The sequence below is a fragment of the Apodemus sylvaticus genome, chromosome 2, assembly GCF_947179515.1.
Source record: "Apodemus sylvaticus chromosome 2, mApoSyl1.1, whole genome shotgun sequence".
NCBI lineage: Eukaryota > Metazoa > Chordata > Mammalia > Rodentia > Muridae > Apodemus > Apodemus sylvaticus.
Genome location: NC_067473.1, coordinates 61,796,249 through 61,814,477, shown reverse-complemented (window position 1 = coordinate 61,814,477; position 18,229 = coordinate 61,796,249). Strand labels below are relative to the sequence as shown.

The 18,229-nt window shown below is 40.0% G+C and overlaps 1 protein-coding gene and 1 pseudogene across 2 annotated transcripts in view; both read right to left on the bottom strand.

Annotated features, from left to right (window-relative positions):
• Positions 1–808: 808 nt before the first annotated feature.
• The window catches only part of Akr1d1 (aldo-keto reductase family 1 member D1), a 35,124-nt gene continuing 17,703 nt past the window's right edge, over positions 809–18,229 (bottom strand). The window contains exons 4-9 of one of the 2 annotated variants that reach the window (XM_052172469.1): positions 16,324–16,401; positions 11,697–11,819; positions 9,457–9,566; positions 8,532–8,697; positions 3,472–3,554; positions 809–851 (exon numbers count right to left, since the gene is read on the bottom strand). In XM_052172469.1, coding sequence (XP_052028429.1) covers positions 809–851; positions 3,472–3,554; positions 8,532–8,697; positions 9,457–9,566; positions 11,697–11,819; positions 16,324–16,401 — 603 coding nt within the window. The remainder of the gene's footprint in view (positions 852–3,471; positions 3,555–8,531; positions 8,698–9,456; positions 9,567–11,696; positions 11,820–16,323; positions 16,402–18,229) is intronic. The other variant, XM_052172470.1, reaches the window with a different exon arrangement.
• LOC127679626 (uncharacterized) lies at positions 12,969–13,070 on the bottom strand (annotated as a pseudogene).

The following is an 18,229-nucleotide window of genomic DNA, read 5'->3' as shown; positions in this document are numbered from 1 at the left end:
CTGCACAGCATGTTTGTGAGCAGTCTGGACTACACAAGACCCTATCTTGACTCCCTACCCTCCTGAACAAAAACAATTTAAGAAAGAATCAGTACTTTTAATGTGCATCCTTCAAGCACATTAAAAACTGACTGGGCGCATTGGATGAAAACAAACTAAAAATAGAGTCATTGTGGCTTTGCTGATTGCCCTCACCCCCACCCTCATCCTGGGTCTCCAACCTGCCAGGCAAGCCCTCCATCAGGAACCTCTAGCCCTGGGACATCCTATTGTATGTTCTTCTTTAGGACTTTTGTCGACTTCCAGTTCTGTCTATACCCAAGGTGTATCAATAATGGCATGTGGCTTTCTGTCTTTGCTGTGTCTGTCTTGCAACTAATGGTCCAAACATTTGGTAAGTCAAGGTCATGGTCAGCACCTGGAAGCATGCTAACCGCAAAACCTCGTTGTTGTTCTGCTAAAGGGTAAACAAATCAGCCTCCCTAGTCTCAGATTTGTGGGTTAGAACTTGCTTTTATATTCTACTTTTGAAGTAAAGTTTAGTGATTTCCATTGACAATCTAGAAGACATTGATCCAAAGATATTAGCAAAGCATTTGCAAAGGACTATTTAGATAGATTTAAATCTTCTTTTTTATTCACTATCAGAGATAAGTTGAGTTAATACTACACAAAAGTTAAGCACGGTGTGTTCTGCTCATCTTAACCTGAAGATAGAAAGATGTTTATTTTTACATCTGGAGGGGATTAACGGGCTCACAATCTCAAATGAGAGGGGAGAAGAACTCCGTTGAAGAAATTTCCATGTTCAGTATTCGTCATGAAATGGGTATTCAGGATGGTCATTCCACCTGCCAAGACAACCCCGCCAGAGGGAGACAGTTTACTTTAATGGTGGCACAGCTGTGTTCCCAGCATCCTTATGGACTGTTTCTGGTCCTTTCCCCTTTGTTCCCCCTTGTACTTCCATCTCATTTCCTCTTAAGCCAGCACCTTCCCCTGGTGATGCACATAGCAGGTAGGCTTGGAAACGTTGGTTGTGGCTACATCATTTCACTCGTAACAAAACAAGGTGAGAGACTTCCTGCCTGTACTTGGCAACTGAAGTGTTACTGTTTGTAATAATAGTGATGACTATCGATCCTATCTTCTACTGTCACAATAGTGACCATAACGACGACGATGATGACAATGACGATGATGATGATGATGAGCCTAATTTTTAAATTACAGATGTGAGAGTGTCTACAACAGTCTGGAGTCTGTGTGTGTGTCTATCATGGAACACAGCCAAGATTCAGCTCTCAGAAAGTACTACAAAAATACAAAACAAGCATGGTTCTTCCATGTCAGAGGTCAACAAAACAGCATCAGAGAAGAGGCGTGGCTCGTTACCCTTCAAAGACAGTTTTTCTTTAAATTAATGGAGCTTAATCTTCACATTACTTTGTTGATTTTCTAATATTCTTTTACTGAAGAATGAGTCATTTCCCCTAATATTGTTAAAATTGGTACTAGTATTTCAAATGAAATCATATAATGTTTTAGTAAAAGAAAATCAATAGAATGGCAGATTTAGTCCATATTATTTAATTTAGTGATTTTTTTCAGTAGAAATAACATATCTTTAAGAGCTATTGATTAAGTACGGCTTAGTTTCCAGTAAGATATTATGCGTGCTTGCATTTTTTCTCATGTGTTCTGAGGCTGGGTGGTATGTTTTAATGCCAAGCAGTGTTCTCCCTGGAAAACTCACATTCAGGGGCTGCTTTATTACTGTAATTGAGAAAATCAATACTAGTGCATTCAAAATACTTTGCAACCATGAAAAGTAGTGAGATCAATTGCTTTCCAACTCTATGCATTTAGCTTAATGCTAAATGTAACTTAGTGCTGCCTAACTCAATGCTTAAGGAGAAGACTGAATAAAGTTACTGCCAACATGATTTGAGAAATCAAATGAGGAACAGAAAACAATGAAGAACAAAATATGTGCATATATATACACATTTGGCTACCTGTATATAAGCCACACTAGTTTTAATTTAAAAGACCTGCAATGTTTAGGGAACAATGTCTTGGGTGAGCTTGACAATAACTATACATGGTATATGCTCAGCTCAGGGAGTGGCATTATTAGATGTGGCTGTGTCTGTGTAGGTGTGTCACTGTGGGTGTGGGCTATAAGACCCTCATCCTAGCTGTCTGGAAAGCTGTCTTCCACTAGCAGCCTTCAAATGAAAACATAGAACTCTCAGCTCTGCCTGTACCATGCCTGCCTGGGTGCTGACATGCTCCTGCCTTGATGATAATGGACTGAACCTCTGAATCTGTAAGCCAAACTCAATTAAGTGTTGTCCTTATAAGAGTTGCCTTGGTCATGGTGTCTGTTCACAGCAGTAAATCCCTAACTAAAATACATGGTTTGGTAAAGTCTCATAGAAAAGAGAGCTGAGGGGTAGAGCTTGAATCTCTGAATCATGTTTTTAAAAGACTTATTTCATTATTTGTATGTGTATAAATTTTTTGACTTCATGTATCTGTAAGCACCACATGCATGCCTAGTACCTGGTAAAGCCAGAAGAGGGTGTCACAGTCCAGAAAACTGAAGTCACATATGATTATTAGCCAACGTGTAAATGCTGAGAATTGAACCCTGGTCCTCTGGAAAAGCAACCAGTGCTCTTAGCCACTGAAACATCTCTCCAGCTCTATTCATTTATGCATATTTATATTAGAAAAAAGCATCTTCAATGTATATTTCTTGCTGGCTTGGAACTCACTGGGCAAAATAAGCTTGAACTCACAGAGATCCTCCTGCTTCTGCCTCCTGAAGGCTGAGTTTTAACGTATGTACCACCACACTCAGTTTATTTATTTACTTTTATTTTGGGGTATTGTGTGGATGTGAACTTATGCACACTACATGCCTTTGCAGACCAGTGACTCCCTTGAAACTGGAGTTATGGTGATTGAGAGCTGTTTGATATGGGTGTTGGGAACTGAACCCAGGTCTTCTAAAGAGCATCAAGTACTTTGAACCACTGAGCTCTTTTCCCAGCCCCAAAGCTCTGGATCTTACAGGCAAAAAAGTATTTGACTTAAACTCTAGGTTCTCAGTTCACAACCTGACACTCTTTCTACTATAACACAAGCCAGCTTCTCTCATATATTTTTAAAAGGGAATTTGCTCCAACTTAGATATTGCTTTGATTTTTAGTTAGATGTAAACAGTGTTATTTCAAAATTTGTGTTGTTGCTCTAGCAGGCATAGCATGAAGTGTTAATTCTCCTTGTCTCCATACTATGCCTTTACCTAAGTGGCAGATATCCCCCTAAGCCCATCTAATGTTCAGAACACCCTGATCACCCCTCATCCTGGTGTATCTATGGGCACAGGTGAGGGTTCACAGGAGCCTTACTGTTAACACGTGACAAGCTCTGCCTGATCTTTGATCCTAGGACACTTACATGAGCAACTCCACAAAGCGGATGTTCTTATTCAAGGCTTCAATGTCCTTCATTTCTTCTTCCGTGAGAGAAAAGTCAAAGATCTAAATAGTGGAAATAGTAGACAGGGCATTTGTGAAGATGAATCAGAGAGTGGAGACAGTAAGGGACAGACTCAGTGGAGGCTCTTTGTAAAAAAAGCCAGCATCTCTGTGAGTGTCTGGGAGAGCCAGGCTCCTGTATGTGTGCATGTGTGTATGTGTGCATGTGTGCATGTGTGCATGTGTGCATGTGCGCATGTGTGCATGTGTGCATGTGTGCATGTATGCATGTGTGGTGCATCGAAAGGGAGGGTGGGGGACAACTTGACCTTTGCCTTGAAAGCAGTTTTGCTTGGGACCACTCAAACTTACCAGAGTATGCATTTAAAACATCTACTGCTCCACATGTGAAGAATTCTTATTTTTTATATAAAATATTGGATTTTTAAAATTCTAGACTATTGCCTTACACATTGAAAAAAAATTTCTAGCCTTTAAATCTGTATTTTTTTTGCATTTGTAGCTCCCTGATAGCTAGCTGAGAACATTGAACATTTCTTTGTGTTTCTTGGCCATTTGGATTCCTCTGTTGATAAGTCTTTGTACCTGTTTTTTTTTTTTTTTTTAAATTGGGTTATTTAGTTTGTTGATGTCTAGTTTCTTGAGTTCTTTATGTTTTGGATACTTGCCCTCTGTCAGATATGGGTTGTTGAAGATCTCTTCCCATTCTGTGGGCTTCTGTTTTGTCTTATTGGAATTTCATTTTACAGTTGTCAGAATGTCTATGATAAAAACTACAGGTGATGGGCTGGGGAGATGGCTCAGGGGTTAAGAGCACTGACTGCTCTTCCAGAGATCCTGAGTTCAATTCCCAGCAACCACTTGGTTGCTCAAAACCATCTGTAATGGGATCAGATGCCCTTTTCCGGGGTATCTGAAGACAGCTACAGTGGACTGTATATATATATAAAATCTTAAAAAGAAACAAAACCCACAAGTGACAGCTCATGCTGACAAGGCTGTGGGCTAAGGGGAACACTCCTCCAGTGCTGGTGGGAATACAAACTTGTACAACCACTTTGAAAATCAACATGGCAGTTTCTCAAAGTAGTGCAAATGATCTACCTCAAGACCCAGCTATACCACCCCTGGTCATATACCTAAAGGCCGCTCCATCCTATCATAAGGACACTTGCTCAGCTATGTTCATAGTAGTTTTATTTGTAATAGTCAGAAACTAGAAACTACTTAGATGTCCCTCAGCTGAAGAATGGATAAAGAAAATTTGGTACATTTACACAATGGAGTATTACTTAGCTGGTAGAAACAATGACATCATGAAATTTGCGGGCAAATGGATGGAACTAGGGAAAAAAAACATTCTGAGTGAGGTAACACAGCCCCCAGAAAGACAAACTTGGTATGTACCCACTTATAAGTGGATATTAGCTGTAAAGTAAATGACAATCGTGCTACAGTCCACAGACCCAGACAGGCTAAGTAAGGAAGAGGGCTTAACGGTGGAGAGGCACAAGAATCTCCCTGGGAAGAGGAAATAAAATAGATTTCCAGGAACTGAAGGGGTTAGGAACAGGAGGGATCAGAAGTGAGGAGGGAGAAAATACTGGGAAAAATGACTGGAATTTGGAGGCATTCCTGTGGCGAGGTGGAGCCAACGCAATGGAAATTCCATTCAAGAGAAACCCTAGCTAAGACTCCTAGTAATGGAGCCTGAACCAGCCATCTTCTGTAACCAAGCAAGGACTCAAGTAGAGGGATGAGGACACCAACCCAGCCATGAAATCATCGACCTACAGATTCTCCTGCCTGCGAGTGTACTGGGATCTGAGCCTAGCAGAAGAGTGCTCAAAGAGACAGACTTCATCTAGCAACTGACTGGAGCAGATGGGGAGTCCCACAGCCAAACAGGCAGAGCTCCAGAGCTCCGCAACAAGTCCTATCGACAAAGTGGAGGAAAGATCAGAGGAACCAGAGGGATCAGGAATGCACTGGGAGGACACAGCCCACAGAACCAACTGTCTGGAACTCGTGAGAACTTGTCTTCAAGGATCAGGGAGCCTGTATAGGTCTGACCTAGATCCTCTGCCTATGTTGTGGGTGAGTAGCTTGGTGGCCTTATGGAAATCCTAACGATGGGGGCGGCGCTATCCTTGACTTATTTCACTACCTGTGGACTCTTTTCTACTACTACACTGCCTTGCCCAGTTTCGATGTGATGTTGTGAGCTTTGTCTTGTTGTAGCTTATTACGCCATGTCCTTGGATGTCCCCAGGAGGCCTGCTGTTCTCTGAAGGGAGAAGGGCTTGACCAGAGGGAGATGGGAGGCATGGGAAGAGAGGTTGCGGGGGAGAGAAGGCAAACTGTGGTCAGGATGCAATGTATGAGAGAAGAATTTTTTAAAAGAATAAAATTGCTAATAATAATAATGTCTTGCTTTGTAGCTCAACCTGGAACATGCTAGGTATCTTGGGCTGGTCTCCACCTCACAATCTTCCTGTGTCAACCTCCTGGAGTCACAGGGGTGCACCACTCTTTCAGCTTCTCTCGTCACTTAAAACATCTTTCTAGGGGTTTGTTACAATTATTTTCTCACTGTGTTTCTCACATTTATTTATTTAGTGTGTGCATATGTATGTGTTTGTGTTCATGTGGAGGTCAGAGGATAACTTGCAGGAATAGGTTCTCTCCTTCCCCCATGTGGCTGCTCTGGATTGGAGGTTTGTTTGTTTGGCTTGGTTTGGTTTTTCAGACAGCATTTCACTGTGTAACCCTGGTTGTCCTAGAACTCACTTGGCTGTCCTGGGACTCACTAAGAAGACCAGGATGGCTTCAAACACAGAGATCTGCCTATCTCTGCCTCCCGAGCACAGAGATTAAAAGTGTGAGCTACCATGTGTACCTCCTATGAGTTCTTTTTTAAGTGATAAAAATTTTGGCAACAAGTGCCTTTAGCCACTGAACTATCTTACTTGCCTGTTCTTATTTTTTCCTAGCTTTTATACTTTGTTTATATTCTCATTTTATAATTATTCTGCATTAGCATTTAATATCTTTATTTTCATTTATTATCTATACAGTTTACCTGTTTATAATTGCAATTATGTAGTCAGTCTGTAAATCTATGCTCCTTTTAAGTCGGTATTATTATAGGATAATAGACATGTGGGGGGAAAGGTGGGAGGCGCCTCTTCACTCACCACCCTGCTTTGTTTCAGGCACAGCGTACAGATGTAGCATAGCTATCTTCCTTTACTTATGTATTAGTGGTCCTCGTGATCTGTTTTTATTTTTTATTCATTTACCTTTCATAGGATATATTAAATACATTTACTTAACTGCTCCTCTATAGATAATTTCTAACTATTCTTTTCAGAGAATTCTTTTCTCTGGTTATTTATTATCCGGATACTGGCGTTCGATTCCCAACACCCATGTGCTGGCTTGCAGCCACCCATACCTCCAATTCTAGGGGCTCTGACATCCTCTTCTGCCATCTGCGGGCACCGGGCATGCACATAGTGCACATATGAGCATGCAGGCAAAACACTGACATATACAAAGTAAAATAAACCTAAAAGTTAAAAAATTAATTACATAAACCCAGTGCCAAACAAACTAATAGCTCAAAAGAGGGGTCTTTCTGTGAATTTACTTTGTGCACATAGTAGGCCAGTCTCTACCCTTTGGCTCTACCATGGATCTGAGTGACAAACTGTAGCAGACCTTGTGAAATCACAGATTTCCTGGAATCAATAATGAGAGAAGATTCAGAGATCTATTCTAATTACAGGTGTAATATTTCCCAAATAAGGACAACACCAAGTTTAAAAATCTACTTTGGCAGGTATTTTAAAATATCTATATATCTATAAATATCTATCATCTATCTATCTATCTATCTATCTATCTATCTATCTATCTATCTATCTATCTATCTATAGATCTAATCTGAAGAAAAGAACAGCCAAAATTAAAGTGCCTTTTCAGATGAAAACTATCCTTTCTAGGATCATTCTACAAAAGACTCTATAAAATACATTCTGTGCTGTGCCATCATGTAAATTTGTTAAGTGCCTTAAAAAAAAAAAACAGCACTGATTCTGTTTCTTCTGGGAGTCAGTGTGCATAAGTAACTGGAACGTAAACTGCTGTGAATCAAATAAATCCACTTATGTTTATAAATTTTGGTTTTTAACCTAAGATGAACTTCCATATTCTCCAGTTCTGTGTTGTTTCTAATCACTATTTTTCCTTGTTCAGTGTGGATTGATTTTTCTGTAGTCTTTTTTATTTCATTGCACAAATCCTCTTACAAATATCTTGAGTGGAGATTTCATACTACAAAATTAAACTAACTGCCAGGTAATCACGCCTGTATCCTTGGAACTTAGAAGGTGGAGGAAGAAGCTTCAAGAGATCAAAGCCATCCTTAGCTACACAGAAAGTTTGAGGCCAGTGTGGACTGCATTTGACCCTCTCACAAACCCACATCAACCACCCAAGCTCTCGCTTTTCTTCTCAAAACCTCCATACCATATAGCTTGCTCTCAGAGCAAATGTTCCAAGAGGGATAGCGTGTCAACTGGACTAAATGTGGCTGAAAGCTGTGACCCCACAATGGCTGAGAATGAAGTCCCAGATCTTCTCACTCAGAAGTTCTGTTGACCCTGAGAAAAGCTGCCCACATAGACAGCCAGGGTGAGAGTTCGGTTTTAATGGGTCTAAAATAATAGAAATGAATTGAGAGGAGATCTCCTTCCCAATAGGTTTCCTGTAAACAGGAAGAGAGCAGTGGAAATGGCCAGAGAAAGTCTACATTGGCTTTTGGTCTACAAGTCTGTTGAGTGTTGGTAGGAGTTGCCGAGGCAGAGGAGTGCTTGACATGCAGGACACAGAAGGGGTGTTCATGAGATTGCTGCCGTGCTAAATGAGGGTCATCACAATGTTCAAGAACATTCTCCAGGGCTGTCAGAGCAGACACCGCTGTCTCTCCATATGTTCAAAAGGTATGTCTCTTACCTGAAAGTTTTCTTTGATCCTTTCGGGGGTAAAGCTTTTAGGGATGACAACCATCCTTCGCTGGATGCTGAAACGCAATGCGATTTGGGCTTGGGTCTTATTGTACTTTTTCCCCAGTGAGGTTAGGAGTTCGTCCTTCAACAGGGGTGGAGAGGATACGTTCACCCTTCAGGGTAGGGTGGTGGGGAAGAAAAGAAAATCCATGACATCTTTAGACGAAAGGCAAGAACTCATCAGTCACCCGCTGGTGTTCTCATTCATCGGTCACTGCCAGGACACTCAAGTCACCTCTAGTCAACTTCTCTGAATGCCACAAATAATGGAATCAAGAGGCGCTCTAGCATGAGAAGATCAAGAGAGGCAGGTAGGTGGGGCTGATTCAGAGGACACATAATAGACATGTCTATACACACACACACACACACACACACACACACACACACACACACACCAAGCTCTCTCTCTCCATGAAGAATCTTACAGAGAGCTTGGTCTGAAGTAGACATATAGAGAAAGGCAAAAAGACCAGAATAGAAGAAAGCCACTCAACTCTTGCAATCAGGGTAGACATTTTCCTAAAGCTCCTTGATTCTGTCAAAGGTAGTGCTACTGTGTACCAAATTCAACCACTTAAAAGTTTTCAGAACACAACCGCAGAAACTCTGTCCAATAATACCTCAACACCTACTGAATGTTTCTTACATATCAGGCAGCCATAGGAAATGTCATACATGCATGTAATCAAGAAGTAAATCCCTCAGTATGGAAGGTATTGTGAGTTTTCATCTGTTTACTGAGATCTTGACATGAACAGGCCATTTCTTGACAACCCCAAAGACATCTCCTACTCAGCTAATTCACACTGGCTTTGTGCCCTATCCACATAGAAAGAGACATTTCTTGAGGAGAATACAGGTATACTTACCATAATGGGTTGCGGCAGGTCCCTAAGGGGCTATAAGCAACAATGACGATGTCATGCTGCTGGCAGAATTTCAAGAGTTTTGTCTGGGTGAAATACGGGTGGCACTCCACCTGCGCGGTTACATTAGAGAAGAGAACAAAGCTAAGGCTTATCATCACATGCAGCTTCACAGCTATTTGAAAGCGTTATTCAGGCACTGTTGAGAGGACACAGTACATGCCACCAGGTCTTGTGACCTGAGTTCTAATCCCTGGGATACACATAGTGGAAAGATAGAACCAACTTCTGAAAGTTGCACTCTGACCTACACACACACACACACACACACACACACACACACACACACTAATAAAAATGCAATGGGAAAACTAAAAAACACACAAATATAGCTAGCTAGCTACCCAGAAAGGCTGGACAGTGGGCACTCGCTGATTCACTGACACTCCTTTGCTTACAAGAGCCATCATTAAAACACAGGAAACAAACATTTGGTAGGTTTTTTTTTAATAGAATTTTTTTTTGTTTTATTTTATGTATGTGAGTGTTTGCCTGCATACGTGTGTGTACACCACATGTGTGCAGCCATGCCCGTAGAGGCCAGAAGACAGTGCCACACCCCCGAGAACTAGAGTTGCAAATGATTGTGAGCTGCTGTGTCGGTGCTGGGACCTGAACCTGGGTCCTCTGCAAGTCTGATATGAATGTGTTACAGGCAATAGGATGTCCTATTTAAATCAGGCTTTCTCTTAGAGTAAGACAAACACTTTCTCGAACTTTCATACCCCTGGGAGTATTTCCCTGTGAATTACCATCGTTTACTTGGCTTATTTTCTGTTACGTCTTAGAGGTCTTTTCCCCCACCCCCCATCAAGGATTTTTGATTCACTTGTATTAGTCTCTTAATTCATAAATATATGGATTTTATTATATTGAAAAAAACCCATCATGTTTTATTTTTGCAAGCAGTCTTTTCTCAGTTCTAGAGACTTAGCCCTGGACTGTGTGCACGCGCCAGGAGCGTGCCGCCTTTCGACTGTGGCCCAGCCCCCCTTCCGGTACGTCTACACTACTCCAAGTTTCCTTTATGGCTTTTCCATGGCTTCCTTTTGTACACAGAAAACTAAGTTCTTCTATTGTATACAATAGATTTCTGCCTTTTAACCGAGGAGTGTGCTGTGCCATAAACCTCTTCCTGTTTCTAGAGAGTCGACCATTTTCCTCAGATTATTCAAAAGATTCATGTTTTCCCACGAGTTTGTGTGGTTTCATTTTAGAGAAGTTTGTATTTGTTCTCTTTTATTAATTTATACCTTAGGTCACATGCCACCCTTTAGATATTATTTAGTTTTTGAGATAGAATTGCTGGTCTCAAGCTCCTGGCCTGAAGGAACCTTATTTCCTTAATGTCCTAAGCCTTGTATTATTTTAAATCCTCTTTATTATGTCTTGATTTGACAACTCTTATTTCCTTCCCATTAACTTTCTTCTGCAAAAAACAAAACAAAACAAATATCTTGGGGGTTGGAGAGATGGCTCAGCAGTTAAGAGCACTGACTGCTCTTCCAGAGGTTCTAAGTTTAATGCCCAACAACCACATGGTGGCTCACAACCGTCTGTAATGGGATCTGATGCCCTCTTCTGGTGTGTCTGAGGGAAGTGACAGTTCATATACATTAAATAAATAGATAGATAAATAAATAGATAGATAAATAAATAGATAGATAAATAAATAAATAAATAAATAAAATCTTGGCTACATTTGCCTGGATTTGAGCTTTCAAAATAGCTTAATTTTTCGTTTTGTTTCATTTTGTTTCTTTGAAACACACTCTTTCTTGCTCTGTAGCCCAGGCTTGCCTCAAGGCCCACCTTCCTCTGCCTCTCCAGATGTGCCCACCGTGCCTGAGTGGGTTGTTTGTTTTGTTTTGTGTGTGTGTGTGTGTGTGTGTGTGTTTTTCTTTCTGAGGCAGGGTCTCACTCTGAACATTAAGGCAGGCCTTGAACTATGATGTATTTTGACCTGGCATCTGACTAGCTCCATGACCCAGACTGGCCTTGTATTGGACCCTTTTTCTTAAGGATGTGAATTGAAAGAAGTTAGAAGAGTGGTCTAGAGTCTTAGACTGTGATTTCTATGGAGCACCAGGAAGACTTCATGCTGCAAAGTCCAAGAGCCTTGTTATCGTCTCAAAGTTCTACTGGATGCCCCTCCCCACTCAGCGAAAACCACTCTGATCTACCTGGTTGGTGACTGGCTTGTACTTGAGTCCTGGCTTGTTCAAGATGAGCTCCAGCTGTCTGCGGTTAAAATTAGACACCCCGAGGGATTTCACCAAGCCAGCATCTTTGCAAGCTTCCAGTGCCTGTAGGGTAAATGCCAACAGTCAGGAAAGATGCTCTCAGGAGGCAAGAATGAATATTGTTTTACACACCTGCCCCATCCCCAAATAGATGCATATTATAAAAAGTAAAACAAAAGAAAATGCATTTTGATAGATCCTAATACATGCACATACCAGTAAAATCATTTATACCATCTGTTTATTAACACCTTCAGTAAAGTGTGGATAAATATTTAACATCCAGCTATCCAGGGCAGGGAAATAACAACCCAGTATATAGCCATTTGTCAATTCCTGTGGTGTCACCTTATCACTAGTCTGTATTCAAGCTGGCCAAGTGACATCCCTGACCATGCAGCTGGAAAGATATTTGCAGAATCCGGTTTTGCAAGCTGGTGTGAGCTTGTTTCCACACACCATTGAAAAGGCAATCCCTCCTACCCCCCCCCACTCCCCCCCTCCCGCCCCACCCTCCCACCCCCCCCGCCCCCCCCTACCCCCCCCACCCCCCCCACCCCCCGGCCCTCCTGCTACAATCCTGACAGCATGTTCTGTGGATCTCTTTCAGCGTTCCTTACTCTGTTCCACTGATTCCCGTGCTGTGTCAGTGTGGCAGGATACAATTTCTGTAACTATGTAGCAACTCTTAAATTTATTGTAATTCCTTCAACTTCTGCTTTAATCAATATTTTAAAGCTTATTTTTAATGGGTCTGGAGAGATGGCTCTTGAAGGGCCCAAGTTCACTGCCCAGCATCCATGTCACGCAGCTAACGTCTGCTTGTAACTCCAGCCAGCTACTGGCCTCCATGGGCTTCCGCACATGGCATATGCTCATGCAAAAACAAATAAAAATTGTTAAAAATTATTCTTTGGAATCTCATACATGCATGGAATGCTCCCTCATCATGCTTCCTTCTTTTTTTTCTAAGTTCTTTGGTGGCATTGCAGATATTTGTATTTCTATATAATACATTAGTTTTTATAATAACATTAGTTTTTCTCTTATTTCAATGAGTGATTTTAGTTTTAATGAGGATTTACTGAGTCTTTGGACAAGTTTGGTGAGAATTAACATCATAATAAATTGAATATTAAGAGATGCTGTATATTTCTCCATTCATATAGATCTTTGATTTCTTTTAGTTATACAGCATAGTTTTTTAATGTTGAAAGCTTATGCATATTTTATTAAATTTCTATCTAAATATTTAATAGTTTTTTAAAGACTCAATTTCTACACTTGATCTTAGCCAAAAGGCCGAGAAGCGATAAGATTCAATTTCTAATTGTGTGAGGCTAACATATGGATTGCATATAGTTGGTTTTATTTCCCTTTTGTCTGATGAATTATTTATATGTGTTTATCTGTTTCTAAATATTTGATGTTTTCTCAGATGTCTTTTTGTTCTTGGTTTCAGATTTAATTTTAGCGTAATAAGATGGCATACTTTGCATCACTAGAATACTTACTGAGATATTTTGTGGATCAGAAAACAATTATGTTACATTTTTCCATGGGTACTAAAGCTAGCATTTTGGTTTTTTGTTTGTTTTCTTTTTAGGTTTATTCATTTTTATTTATGAGTATGGGTAATTTGCCTTCATATATCTGAGCATCACATGTGTGCAGTGCCCTCAGTGGCCAGAAGAGGGCATCAGATCCTCTATAATTGGAATTATGGACGGTTGTTAGGGTCCATGCAGGTGTTGGAAACCAAATCTGGGTCCATCACAACAGGAACAAGTGCTGTTAGCCACTGAACCATGTCTCCAGCTCTCTGCTGAATTTAGGTGGAGAGTTTTATGAGAGTAAATTATTGCAAAAGGTTGACCACACATGAATTTCATAAATCCCACAGATTTTATGTGTACTTAATTATCTTAATTAGTAAGAGGCTTTGAACTCTTTAATTACAAACATGGATTCTTCGCTTTCTCTTTTCTGTTGTTTTAGCGTGGGCTTCATGCCTAAGTTCCTTCCTAGAAGCTGGAACAGTCAACCCAGATTTCCCTGGATTAAGGCTAGTCTAATATCTTTTTTTCTATATATTTTTTTCTATTAACATGCTTCTGTCTTTTTATTTAAAATTGTTTCATACACACACAAAAGCTTACATGCATGTGTGCACACACATAGAGGGACTTGGTTTTCTACATTTTGGCAAACTCTACCTTTTTATTAAGTAGCTTACACCACACATATTCTATTATTATTGACATCACTATGACTTGCAGATGAGTATTTATTTTCTGATTTACATCATTCATTTCCCTTCTTTCCGTGCCTTCTTTTTCAGTAGATTACATTTTTTAAATTTATTATATGTAAGTACCCTGTAGCTGTCTTCACACACTCCAAAAGAGGGTATCAGATCTCATTACGGATGGTTGTGAGCAATTATGTGGTTGCTGGGATTTGAACTGAGGATCTTCGGAAGAGCAGTCTGTGCTCTTAACTGCTAAGCCATCTCTCCAGCCCCGTAGATTACTTTTTATTATTTTACTTTAACTGATGGATTTACTATATGCTGAGCGGTTTAATTTTTTTCACCTATTATTTCTCCTTGATATTCCTAAACCGCATTATAACCACTGTGGGAAATGTGAAAGAAATGTGTTGTCTTTTCTCTCAAAGGAGAAAATAAGACAAGGAAGACACCAATTTAAAAGACAACTGTAAAAATACCACTAAAAAAAAAAATCTTTTCTTAGGTCAGCGTTTTCCTGAATTCAAAATATGTGCTCAAGTTTACGCTCTGTGTAAGGCTGGGTCCTGCTTTTCTATCAGCTGCATGCTAACTTTTAAGTCAGCCAGGCACATAAGAATATGAGGCCGGCCTGGCCACACCCATCAAATGAGGCTCAGGACCTGGTGAGCTAGGAGCAAAGCCAGTATGACTGCTTACTTAGCTTAGCACCTACACACCTTTCTGCAGAAGTAGAATTTTCTTTTATTGTGTGTGTGTAATCTTTGTTTTCTTTTTTTCTTTTTTCTTTTTAATATTTTTATTTTCTATATTCTTTGTTCTGCACTGCTAAACTATCTCAAAGTATGTGGCTGTTTCCGTGAGGCCCCAGGCCTGTGCCCAGCCCCATGCAAGCACGGGTTTCTTTCCTTTCCTTTCTGTACTCAGGATCTTTCCTTCTTCACACACTGCCATGTTTTTCCTTCTATCCCCTTCCAGGGGATTCTAATTTTATTCTCTCTATTGCTTAGCTTTTCCTTTCACATTGAAGTGGTGGCTGTTGTTATTGTTTTTTTTTTGTTGTTGTTGTTGTTCATACTAAGGGTTTTTCTCAATCTAATTCTTAAATTCTGTATTTTTTCTAACTAATGTGCATGCCCATGTGCTTTTAAATGTTTCCTTGTTAGTATTTTTACTTGTTTGCTTAAGTTGACTTTTTTGTTGTTGTTGTTTTTGTTCTTTATTTGTGTAGCTATTTCTTTTTTAAGGCCTTTTAAGACAAAAAAGCTTCTTGATGCTTTGTTTTGTTTACATTGGGATATAACTGGGATAAGTTTTCTTCTGAAGCAAATGTGCTGCTGATTTGGGCCATGAACTGGTTTTCCATTCCAGCCAGCCACTTAGAAGGGAGGACCAGACTCTCAAGTTCATAACAACAATAAAGTAAGTGTATGGCCTCTTGGATACAGGTCACGACTATCAGAAAACCCTCCAAACAGCTCTGTAACACCATCAGCTGTTACCCCCAGAAAGAAATAGGCAGCAATCCTTACTCATCCTCATTTTCTTGGCTTTGGATTGGCAGATGCAGCTGGGAGTAAAGGCAGGGTGAGATAAATTGCTATGTCAGGGTAAACCATCATTAGTGCTGTGTAAGCACTAATCCACCCCCAGATCAGCGTAGAACATCTCTTCCCTTCATACACTCACAGCAGTTTTCTTGTGTTCCTAAACCCTCCCACTCATATAGTCCCAGGGAGAAGAGCCAGTAGATGGTCCACAAATGGAGCTAGAATGATTTTTTAGCTTTACACGGGCTATTTTTAATTTCTTTTAGACATCACATTAATTTTTAAAACTCAATTTTTAAACTCATTTATGTGTTAAAGTGCTATTTTAGTAGAACACATTCTCTGTATTCCCTTTTCCATTCCTGGTAATTACTGTCTTCAGTAAGAATTAAGAATTCTTCACCACCAAGGCTTGCTGCCAAGCCTGATGCCCTGAGTACAATTCTCCAGGACCCACATGGTCCCACAAGATATACCTTGACCTACATGGTATATGTGTGCAAGCACACACACACACACACACACACACACACACACACACACACACAAACACACAGAATTTCAAGATTAAAAGAAAGACTTATTGAGCACCTACAAGGGGGAGGTTTAATACGTCTGCATGTAAGGCTAGAAATTGTTACTTGCTATTGAATGTAACGGCTTCAGCTATCAGGGCTTGTGCAGAAATAATAGGGGCCTTGGGTACAAATGTAGGCCTTTTACAATAGCTATCCACATTTTACAATAGAGGCCCACGTGAACTCACCTCCCACGTGGCACACAGATTTGATTTGTGGTATATTATTCGGCCATTTTCATCTTTAGGATAAATTTCCTTTCCAGGCTGTAAAACACAAGACATTTATTTATACTTAAGAATTAAAAATAGATAATTTGAGTTCTCAACAGGCCAATATACTGTGGCCTTGCAAATCAAATTTACCAATTTATATACTTTTCTAGTAAATATTACATGTACATATAATATTGTGATAGCATATAAAACATGTATATTTCATAAAATCACATACCATATTATACATCACTTTATCTTTTTAATATATATAGAGAATATGATATTTTATAATTTTGGGGGTACATGAAAGTAGTACAGCTGGCAGGAAAATGATCCAGGTGAGCTAAGAATGAAACTTGACTCAGCCCAGATTAGCTGGTGTTGGGCCAAACTCCTTGAAGTCTGGAATCAGTTGGTTTATTTTAGTCATATTTAAGCACCACAATTTTGGAAAAATGTTTCCTGATGACAACTCAGTCACAAGTTACAACAAACTTAAGATATATTTACATGGAAACTCTTTACAAGGCACATATGGCTTCTTCTAAAAAGATAGGTTCTGTTGGTTCCAAAGCAATGTTCAAGATACAGCGGGGATGTCTCTAGGATAAACACAACACATTCTAGGGGCTATGGGTGAAGCCTGGCTCTACAGATAGCAAAAAGTCACCAGGTTGCAAACTATACCCTTTCCCAGCATGCCAAGAGGAAGACAGGGAAAAATCTTCTTCCTTTGAAGAGATAAGCCTGTATGTTTAACTTTCCTGGCTTCTCCAGTGCTTATCTGTGTGAACAAGGACCTCTTGCCCTCAGCATCTTCTTCTTTCTAAGTTTTTCATGAAAAAATAATGACCATATTAGAGGACATGATTGAATGCATTACCTCTATGGCTAGTCTAATTATATAGGCACGCATAGGAGTATTATAAAGATATTTATCAGAGGACCAAGGAAAGGGGAAACCCATATTCGCTATGATGGGCATTCAAAGATCGCTTGAGAGATTTTATCTATCTCTTTGGTTTTTTTGTTTATTGGCTTGCTTTTTATTTTTTTTTATTTTTTATTTTTTCTGTGTGAAATATTTTTTAATTATAATTTTTTATTTTCTATATTCTATGTTTATATTCCAAATGATTTTCCCTTTCCCAGTTCCCCCCTCCCCATAAGTTCCCTAAGCCCTCTTCCCTCTGCCCATTCTCCTATCAACCTCATCTTACTTCTCTGTCCTGGTACTCCCCTAAAATGTTGGAACAAGCCTTTTCAGGATCCAGGACTTCTCATTCCTTTTTGGGAGTCATTTGATATGTGAAATGTGTCTTGGGTATTCAGAGTTTCTGAGCTAATATCCACTTATCAGTGACTGTATTCCATGTGTGTTCTTTTGTGATTGGGTTACCTCAGTTACCATGATATTTTCCAGATCCAACCATTTGCCTAAGAATTTCATGAATTCATTGTTTTTAATTGCTGAGTAGTATTCCATTGTGTAAATATACCACATTTTCTGTATCCATTCCTCCATTGAGGGACATCTGGGTTCTTTCCAGCTTCTGGCTATTATAAATAAGGCTGCTATAAACATAGTAGAGCATGTGTCCTTATTGCATGCCGGGGAATCCTCTGGGTATATGCCCAGGAGTGGTACTGCAGGGTCCTCCAGAAGTGTTATGCCCAGTTTTCTGAGGAACAGCCAGACTGATTTCCAGAGTGGTTGTACCAACTTGCATTCCCACCAGCAGTGGAGGAGTGTTCCTCTTTCTCCACATCCTCGCCAACACCTACTGTCTCCTAAGTTTTTAATCTTAGCCATTCTAACTGGTGTAAGGTGAAACCTCAGGGTTTTTTTTGATTTGCATTTCCCTAATGACTAATA